Source organism: Cucurbita pepo, chromosome LG04 (genome assembly GCF_002806865.2).
Source record: "Cucurbita pepo subsp. pepo cultivar mu-cu-16 chromosome LG04, ASM280686v2, whole genome shotgun sequence".
Taxonomy (NCBI): domain Eukaryota; kingdom Viridiplantae; phylum Streptophyta; class Magnoliopsida; order Cucurbitales; family Cucurbitaceae; genus Cucurbita; species Cucurbita pepo.
In genome coordinates, this window is record NC_036641.1 from 6,829,893 (window position 1) to 6,839,846 (window position 9,954).

Genomic DNA, 9,954 nt, shown 5'->3' on the forward strand with positions numbered 1-9,954 from the left:
GAATCAGAATAATTAGTTTAATTAATTAATTAATTAAGAAGATTATTAAAATTAATAATCATCACATGTCCACTAACCCCATTATTTTATGGAAAAAGCCAATAATATTCCAAACCGTGTGAAATTAGAAGTTGTTAATTAGTGGGAAAGGATTAATTAATGTGTAGACCCTAATTTAGTCTTTAATCTAGTCAACGTAATCGTAGTTTCGGAGTTACCTTTGTAGGACGGGATAAAGATAACGGTAGCTACTATCTAAATTGGTCTCGAGGGATGGAGGAGGTTCAGTTGGCTGGAAGATTTTGTTCGCGTCTCTCTTGCATCAGGTTGACCAACCTTCCTACATTAGTGATTCTATCAATCATGTACGTTGTAGGAAATAAGAGTGGTTAATATAGTCTGATAACTCGACCAATCTAGACTATCAATCATGTACGGTCAGGTCAGTTTTAGAGGTAAAAAATAAACGTTTTTAAAAACTTCAAAAACACTTTTTAATTTTTTTTTTTTTAAATAATTTTACAATTAGTACATATTTTAAAAATAATCATGATATGTAAGTTAATATGGGTCGATTTGTTAGGATCGCACAACAACACACAGACTCGATCTAGATGCACACAAAGAACATGATAGAGAAAATGCAAGGAGAATATTGACTAAAGGTTTTGTATTTGTGAATGTTTGATTAATCCACCACACCTAAATGGTGTGAAAGTTATCTTATTTATAATCAAATAAATTAAAAGGATATGGAAATAGTAATAAATGGAAATGACAAAGATACCTATGGTAATAAGACAAATATCTAATATTTGCCTTATAATAAAATATCAAATATAATATATATAGTAAACTATAATTTATTACTAAATATTCTTAACAGTATTGATGACTACAGTGATGTACAAGAAGAAATAATATGATTCAACTTACTATGTATAGTTTTACTAGATATAATTGTGATATAACTATCTACCATACCCATGTAGCTTTTTATCTACCATATATAGCTTTATCAATATCTATTGTCTGGAGAAGCATCCTCAGCGACGGATTGGGCACAAGTCTCCTAAAAGGGGGTGCTAGAGAGGGTGAGAGCCTCGTTACGCTCGGACCCTGTTGCACCACGAGGCGTGCAACCCCAATCGGGCGGTGAATTCTGTCCAAAGTTAAATATGGGCTAGAGACCGATAGCAAACAAGTACCGCGAGGGAAAGATGAAAAGAGGAAGGAGAGTCAAATAGTGCTCCATATAGCTTTTTGTCTACCACATATAGCTTCACCGATATCTACCCGTAGCTTTACCAATATAGCGTTTTACTATACTTTACTAATATCCAAAATCAAAGTTTTCGACATCAACCTTAGTTTTAAAACACATCTGTCAGAGAGAATCTACACCTCTTCCCTCTAAGGATATGAAATAATAGCGGAATAATATTTTTTGAGATTTTATTAATAAAATTAGAAACCCTTAAAAAAAAAAAGAATTATCTATAAATATAATAACCTCACTACCAATCTCTAAAAATAGAAAATCCAAAAGAAACAAAAAAAACACTTAAAAATGTAAATCATCAATGATCAAACCCCGTTTTGTCCATTATTGTTATGAGGAAACTTATCATCAGAGCTGGATCTCTTTCTCTTCATCACAATGATCCATGTGATCACTTCAAGAACCACGGCGACGGCGCCCAAGAAGATGATGATTCCGGTGTAAGCCCGTTTCCATTTCTCATCGGGCCTCAAGATATCTAATCCTTTGAAGACATTGATGATACTCAGAACAATCACACTGTATCCGATCGAGTGATGGTATGCGTTCCAGTAGATTCTGTATTTGTGATCCTTCTTCGGCCTCAAAAGGAGAGCGAAAACCTGAATGAATCAAACCCAGATCGAAATTAGTGCGGATTTCGAGAAATTTTGATTTGGGTTTGTGGATTTTTGTTGTGTTTTTGGTACCTGAAGAGTTCCGAACACGAACAGAGTGATTCCGATGTTGCGGTGGGTGTTGTATTGAACGGCGGTGGAATCTCTGCCGAGTTTTAGGCCGGTAGCCCAACCGGCGACACCGACGGCGTAGGCGGAGGATTGACAAGCGACGTGAAGGTAAAACCAGGCCGGATCTGCACCTTTGAAAGCCCTCAAATATCTAGCGAAAATGGCGCCGATCGGCATCAATGTCCCCCAACTAACAGCGTTCAAAACCCCATGAATCTGAAAAATTAAACCGATTTCACAAAAGGGTTTCACAAATCGAGAGAATCAAACAAACCCAGATCGGAAAACTTACGTTTCTCTTCTTCAAAACGGTATCCTCCGCCGCCGAGGAGGATCCAGTAAGCAAATCGAGTTTAGATCTGGATGCTCTGTTTTCTTCGGCGAGCGAATGGGAAGATGGAGAGCCACCGATCATGGGACCAACCTGCCAGACTTGATTAATGGTCTTCATGTTGGAGGGGAGCCGAATCGTTGCGAAAATGGTGAGCTCGTTGTTGACATAAGTCGCTGCAAGATCAGGAACCGCGAAGCTCAGGGTGCTCTGTTGCAGGGTCGGACCAGGGGGATCGACGCTGGAAGTGTAAGCATGAGGGAGAGCAGAGGAATTCCGGTAAGCGACGAGAGCTTGAGATCCAAACATGGCGAGGCCCTGTGGGTTAATGGCCCATGAAATCCATTGATTGGGAGAGGTGGAAGGGCGCCGGAAGGCCATTCTCAAGGTGCTGTTCAATGGATTGTAGCTCCAATGGAGGAAAGTATTGAGCACTGGATGATCCACACAGGCTGCGAACACTTCATTCGTTGCAAACCCATTGTAGCTTCTGCAAATCTGAGCGGACGCCGGCCGGCAGGAACAGAGGAGGAGGGTCAGAACAGAGAAGAACAAGCTCCAGAGTTTCATTTCCATGGCTGAACTCTGTTTCAGTTTCTGCTGTGGATTCAGGGAGGAAGAAGAAGAAGAAGAAAGTGAGTATTTATTGGGATTAATTCGAATGAAAATTCAGTAAATTTGTGAATTTTATTTGGTTTATGAAACACTCTGTTTCTCCTTGGTAGACACCTAAGAGAGAGAGACAAGGCAAAGCCCTTGAAACGGTTGACTAATTCCAACGGCCTCCATCGTTATAATGCTTACCGACCCACATAAATTCATGCATTAATTATTGGGTATGAATTATATTTTATAAGATGGGTACATTTTTTTTTTTAATTTTTTAATTTTTTTTATAATTATCGGAGCTCTCGAGTATTACTTATGCTTTATGATGACATCCCGAGACACGAGATATCCTTTATCTAAAGGGAACTAACTCTTCATTCATGGGTAAAAGCGTTATGAACCGTTTTGATTTTATTAAAAATTAAAAGAAAGCAATAAAAACGATAGAAGAACTCTATTTTTGTAGAAACTATAGCTTGTACCCACTGGATCTTCCTTGTTACGACTCGAACAAAGTCAAGACTTAAAAAAAATCACAAAGAAATTGAAAGAAGAAAGAAGAAATAAAGTCGGGAAAGTGTGTCATTACAACTCAACTTTAGGATCTATTTATAAATATTACTCGAGAATCTTTACCAAATAATATATTTAAATATCTAATTAAGATATAATATTTCGTTCAAATCATATTTATATTTTAATTTGAATCTCATTCCAATTTTAAATATTTTTTTTTAATTTAATGTACCTAATATATTAATATTAATAGTTTTAATATTTAAGGTAAAAATACAATAAATATATTTTTATTTTTTTAAATATATTAAATATATTAAATATTAATTTAAACATTTTAAATTAATTAAGGTAAAAATATAATAAATATATTTTTCTTTTTTTTTTAATATATCTAATATATTAAATATTAATTTAAACATTTAAATTTAAATCTATTTTTAATATGTTAAATATTAATTTAAACACTAATTTTTTTTCTTTCAATTAAATTAAACCTTTTAAAGTGAAATAACAATTAAATATTATGAATCTACGGATTATAACCTCCAATAATATAAATTTGATTAATTAAATTCATTAACTAATCAATTTTCATCTATTAACTATAGTCACTCCATTATAGATCTATAGTTACACTTAGGGGTGTATATTCAACCCGGCAACCCGGCAACCCGGACCAACCCAACCCAACTGGGTTGGGTTGGATTAGCATTTCGGGTAGGGTTGGGTTCATTTTTCTGAACTCGAACTAAATCGGTTCGGTTTTGGGTTCATGGGCAAAACCTTCGGGTTGACCCGAGCCAACTTACACTCACTCCATTATAGATTTATAGTTACACTCTTATGCACCGGTAAGGTATGTCTATTGATCTTATCATTAGAAGCAAGTCAATCATTTACTTATTTATAATTACAGTTGGGTCAAAAGTATGTTTTATCCTTGTAATTACATCTTTCATCATCTTAACTATCGTTAGAGAGTATGACCATGTCGTAAGAGATGCAAGAGAATTTTGAGGCCGTCAAATGTAGAACTCGTATTTCAAATCTTAAATTTGGGTCGTTACACAATTCATAATCACAAACGTCCATGTATTTGAGAGTTATTTTGCTAAATCGAGGGAAGAAAAGTACATATTTTCATAAATTTATTGAAATAATTTTTTTTATATATATTCTTGTGTTTGTTTGTTTGATTTATAAAAAAGAATTTTAAATAAATATTAAATTGTGTCGTTCGTTCCGTTTAACCTGTTTTGCTCTCCAAACCTCACTAGACGACGCCGTTTTCATCTGTGTTCACATACATTTTCCATAATATTTATTTCATTTATAGACATATGAAAAATACTCATTTTAAAAAAATTATTATACACCTAATTTTAATCCTTTAATTATAGTCGAAGATAATGAAAACCATCGTGAACGTAACCAAATCGTAATTAAATTAAGAGAACTAAATATTTATATCAATACAAATTTTACCGAGTTTACTTCATGAGTAACTTTGTTAAATTAAGGGAACTATATTGTCGAGAATCAAATCGATACAAGTTTTACCCAGATTACTTAACGAGTAACCAAATCACCACTCGAATAAAATTACAGAAATCAAATGTAAATTATGGGTATACACGAATCAGGTTGAATAAAATATTTAGACCAACTCAAAATTTCGGATTGGTTAGATTGATAGACTTGAATGACCCAGTTCACAACCAAATCCAACCCTAAATTTTTGGATTAGAATGGATTGAGTGGTCGGATTATTCATTTTTTTTATTATTTAAAAAATACATATTTATTTACCATACATGCTACATTAATAATCAGTAGTATGAACATTTGTTATAAATGTTAAATTCGTAACAATTGTAACAGTCGAATCGAATTTAAATTACGGACAAAAATACACCACAACTTAGATTATTTTATAGACGTAACAATTCGACCATACAGATTTGACACGAAAATTTTAATTTATCTAAATTGATTAAAAAGAACGTTCAAGAATACTTTAAAGTAGTCGGACATTAAACGATGTAGAAAATGATCTGACCAATTCAAACATAGCTCAGTGAATAAGACATAGATTACCATTAATGACCTTATTTAGCAAATACGGTCGGCCTATCAAAATAAGATCGACCTATTTATTTATTTATTTATTTATTTATTTATTTATTTATTTATTTATTTATTTATTTATTTATTTATTATGGGTGTGATGTTGTTTGGAAAATAATAAATTATTTGTGGTTGAAATGTTTTATAATACTTGACCATTATTTTATACCTCAACTACCCCTCCTTAATGTGCCTTCTATCTAACCCAATTTAAGTAATGATGTGAGTTCAAATAATGGTAGATCACGGCTAGCAGATATTATCTTTTTTGGACTTTCTCTTTCGGGCTTCCCCTCAAGGCTTTAAAAATCAATGTGGGACATTACAATCCACCTCTCTTCGGGGCCAGCGTCCTCGCTGGTACACTGCCTCGTGTCTACCCCCCTTCGGGGAATAGTGAGAAGGCTGGTACGTCATCCGATGTCTGGCTCTGATACCATTTGTAACGGCCCAGATCCACCGCTAACAGATATTGTCCTCTTTGTACTTTACCTTTCGGGCTTCTCCTCAAGGCTTTAAAACGCGTCTGCTACGAGAAGATTTTCACACCCTTATAAATAGTGGTTTGTTCTCCTCACCAATCAATGTGGGACCTCACAAACAGTAACCTACCTCAAATTTAATAGTTTACGAGTCATCTTGACAATTAAATAAAATAAAAGTAAAGAAGTTGTCTCGTTAGAATAGTTAAAATGCATAGAAACTAGACCAATACTCGTGAATATCTTAGAAGTTATCATAGCAACCAAATGCAATAAAGTAAATAAATTGTCCGGTGAGAATTCTCGAAATGCGAACAAGTTGACCTAGTGTTCGTGAATATCGAATTATTCAACGTAGAAATTTAAACCCATTTGAAAATACATAAACATATATACACCAATACATATATAAAAGTAAAAGTACGTTCGTGTCTATAGTCTAACATCAATACAATAGAATAAAGTTGTCCCCTGAGAATAGTCGAAATGCGAACAAGTTGACCTAATACTCGTGAATATCAAATCATTCAACGTTAAAATTTAAACCCATTTGAAAATGCATGCACGTAAGTACACCAACACGTATATAAAATATAACTAATATCTTACAAGCCCTCTTAGCAATCAAATGCAGTAAACAGTCCCGTGAGAATAGTCGAAATGTGAACACAAGCTAGCTGATTCAATACTTGTGAATATCAAATCATTCAACGTAGAAGTTTAAACCCATTTGAAAATGCATGCACATAAGTACATCAATGCGTATATAAAGTATAACTAACATCTTACAAGGTATCTTAGCAATCAAATGCACTAAACAGTCCCGTGAACACAAGCTAGCTGATTCAATACTCGTGAATATCAAACCATTTAACGTAAACATTTAAACCCATTTGAAAATGCATGCACATAAGTACACCAATGCGTATATAAAGTATAACTAACATCTTACGGGCTCTCTTAGCAATCAAATGTAGTAAACAGTCCCGTGAGAACAGTTGAAATGTGAACACAAGCTAGCTGATTCAATACTCGTGAATATGAAACCATTCAACCCACGATATGAAACCATTCAACGTAGAAGTTTAAACTCATTTGATAATGCATGCACGTACCGATACCCATACGTATATAAAAATATAAGTCGGTTCAAAGATTCATACATACATGATGGTGGAAAATGAGAGGAAAGTGGCGTAATCATTCTCCCACAGCCTTTTTGGACCTCAAAATTCCATATCCAAACAATAATTTGTTGGAAAATTGTATTCAAACCGATCAAATGCTTACAAATTTATAATCAAGTTGCCTAATTTTGTTGACTTCTTCCCCGTTGACTCGTAGTTACCATAAAATAATCAAGTGTTCTTAAAAAAAAAAAAAGTCAATGTTTTTCTCACTCTTAAGACCAAAGCTTTTAAGCTAAGATTGGATATTAAGAAATTGATATTAACACGTCGAGATCACTACTCTCTTCGTTGTTCTGCAGATATTACCGATCAAGAAAATCAAAAGAGAGAGATAATTAATTCTTTTTAATCCATTAATAATTTATTAAACATAAAATTTAAAATTTAGTGATCCATAAGATATATATATCTTTTTCATTTAAAAAAATTTATTTATTATTTACTGTGGTTTAAAATTTGACCGAAGTGGTTGAAAAATAATTATTTAGATTTTTTTTTAAATTTTTTATTTTGATATTTTATATTATTGGTTGAAGTTAAAAATTGGAGTTTTATTATAGATTATATATCTAAATATATTAAATTTAACAAATGTCGTCGCTTTGGCCGAGTGGTTAAGGCGTGTGCCTGCTAAGTACATGGGGTTTCCCCGCGAGAGTTCGAATCTCTCAGGCGACGATTCTTTTATTATTATTCTTTTTTATTTATTTATTATTTTTTTTATGACTAAATAAAATTAATTAAAAAATGATTGAAACTGTGGAGAATTCAACGAAACGGGGTCAGCAAGTTTGAAAATTGTTCAAAGAAAGTGGAAGATTAAACCCTACGCGTGGACTCTGCGTTTCTTCCCCTTTTCCATGGCGTCCACTCTGCATTTCATCTTCTTTCCTCTATAAATTCATTCATCTTCTCCTCTGTTTCTCATTCTCCATCATTCTAATCCGCCATGGAAACCAAACTCCAAACCTTCCTCAATGCTCTGCTTCTCTTCTCTCTCTGCCTCTCTGCCGCTGGGCAGACTTGCAAAAACCATAATTTCGCCAGCAATGAAGTCTTTGCGGCCTGTGTGGATCATCCTGTCCTTAATTCTTTCCTCCATTGGACCTTTCATCCATCCAACACCTCCTTCAGGATGGCCTTCCGACGCCCTTCCACCTCTCCCAATCAATGGATTGCTTGGGCCATTAACCCAAATGCCCTCGCCATGTTTGGCTCTCAAGCTCTTATAGCCTACCCGAACTCCTCTGGCCTCCCTCACGTTTACACTTCCAGCATCGACCTCCCTTCTCCGACTATGCAACAGAGCCGCTTGAGCTTTGAGGTTCCTCAACTCTCCGCCACTTATGACAACAACGAAATGACCATTTTTGCAACCATTTCTCTTCCCCCCGGCATGACCACCGTCAATCAGGTCTGGCAGGAAGGTCCCATGGCGCAGGGTTCTCCTCTCCCCCACGCCTTCACTGGCGATAATAGAAGGTCCCTCGCTACTCTGGATTTGCTTACTGGGTCGACCACGGCGGCGGTGGATTCTGTTCTTAGGAGGAGAAACGTAAGTGGGTTTGAATTTGAATTTGAATTTGAATTTGAATGAATTGTGGGGTTTTGATGATATGGGTCTGTTTTAATCTTCCCATTTGCAAAACCCTTTTGGGGATTTCGATAAATTCTAACACCCAATTGGGATTCGGATTCTCAGATTCACGGAGTGCTGAATGCGGTCAGCTGGGGGACTTTGATGCCAATGGGAGCCATTTTCGCAAGGTATTTGAAGGTGTTCAAGGCGGCAGATCCAGCCTGGTTTTACCTTCACGTGGCCTGCCAGACCTCCGCCTACGCCGTGGGAGTTGCCGGGTGGGCCACCGGAATCAAACTCGGCGGCGAGTCGGCAGCAGTTCAGTACAACACCCATCGTAACATTGGGATTGCTCTGTTCGTGTTGGGAAGTGTTCAGGTATTCGCTCTGCTTTTGAGGCCGAAGAAGGATCATAAGTACAGAATCTACTGGAACATTTACCATCACTCCATGGGATACAGCGTGATCATCATGAGCATCATCAATGTGTTCGAAGGCTTCAAAATCTTGAGCCCCGACAATAAATGGAGACGGGCTTACAGCGGAGTGATCATCTTGTTGGGCGCTGTGGCGTTGGTGCTGGAAGCTATCACATGGTTCATTGTGATCAAGAGAAGGAGATCCAACTCCAACAAGTTCCCACACAACATCTCTCCCCACACTGCTAAAGTAGAAAACAGAGTATAATCAGCTCCCCTGTTTTCTATTTGTTCTTCGCAAATTTCCTACTTTATCTTTTGATTCATACGTGAGAGTGTTAGTGTTTGCTTTTCTTTATACCTATTTTTGTAAAGATAGAGTGCTTCTTTGCTTATAATTCATGATTGTATTTGTGGAACATTCTTTTCCATTGTATCAATAAACGAATCTCTTTGCTTCAAAGAGAGAATTTTGTTAAGATTTGTTGTGTTATAAACCTATCTCGTTCGTGTAAGGTACAATTTTATGTTTCAATGAACGTGTTTTGTTCTAAAAGTTAGAAAGATCGAGGCTGCAACCATAATCATGTCATACCGTACGGTCATTCCCGCTTATTTGAAGACAATTTTGAGGCAAAGATAAGTTTCTTAAGGCTGGAACAATTAACGAGGCTAACCCGTCTAACCC

At 35.7% G+C, this 9,954-nt stretch overlaps 2 protein-coding genes and 1 non-coding gene across 3 annotated transcripts; 2 read left to right on the plus strand and 1 right to left on the minus strand.

Annotated features, from left to right (window-relative positions):
• Nucleotides 1-1,584: 1,584 nt before the first annotated feature.
• Nucleotides 1,585-3,200, minus strand: LOC111792461 (cytochrome b561 and DOMON domain-containing protein At5g35735-like). The gene is made up of 3 exons (XM_023673949.1): nucleotides 2,303-3,200; nucleotides 1,972-2,226; nucleotides 1,585-1,884 (listed from the first exon to the last, which is right to left on the minus strand). The coding sequence occupies exons 1-3, from the start codon at nucleotides 2,915-2,917 to the stop codon at nucleotides 1,588-1,590; spliced, it is 1,167 nt and encodes a 388-aa protein (XP_023529717.1). The 5' UTR covers nucleotides 2,918-3,200; the 3' UTR covers nucleotides 1,585-1,587.
• Nucleotides 3,201-7,864: 4,664 nt separating this feature from the next.
• On the plus strand, nucleotides 7,865-7,946 carry TRNAS-GCU. The gene has a single exon. It is a non-coding gene; the product is annotated as a tRNA-Ser (tRNA).
• Nucleotides 7,947-8,125: 179 nt separating this feature from the next.
• LOC111792459 (cytochrome b561 and DOMON domain-containing protein At5g47530-like) lies at nucleotides 8,126-9,740 on the plus strand. The gene is made up of 2 exons (XM_023673946.1): nucleotides 8,126-8,823; nucleotides 8,971-9,740. Exons 1-2 carry the CDS (start codon nucleotides 8,218-8,220, stop codon nucleotides 9,532-9,534), a joined length of 1,170 nt encoding a protein of 389 aa, XP_023529714.1. The 5' UTR covers nucleotides 8,126-8,217; the 3' UTR covers nucleotides 9,535-9,740.
• Nucleotides 9,741-9,954: the final 214 nt, after the last annotated feature.

Bases quoted from the DNA above. Each gene is read 5' to 3' on its own strand.
- LOC111792461 (XM_023673949.1), bottom strand. From the start codon at position 2,917: ATGGAAATGAAACTCTGGAGCTTGTTCTTCTCTGTTCTGACCCTCCTC. The intron at 2,227-2,302 runs GTAAGTTTTCCG...TTAATTTTTCAG, and splicing joins CCGTTTTGAAGAAGAGAAAC to ATTCATGGGGTTTTGAACGC. The intron at 1,885-1,971 runs GTACCAAAAACA...TGATTCATTCAG, and splicing joins TCGTGTTCGGAACTCTTCAG to GTTTTCGCTCTCCTTTTGAG.
- LOC111792459 (XM_023673946.1), top strand. From the start codon at position 8,218: ATGGAAACCAAACTCCAAACCTTCCTCAATGCTCTGCTTCTCTTCTCT. The intron at 8,824-8,970 runs GTAAGTGGGTTT...TCGGATTCTCAG, and splicing joins CTGTTCTTAGGAGGAGAAAC to ATTCACGGAGTGCTGAATGC.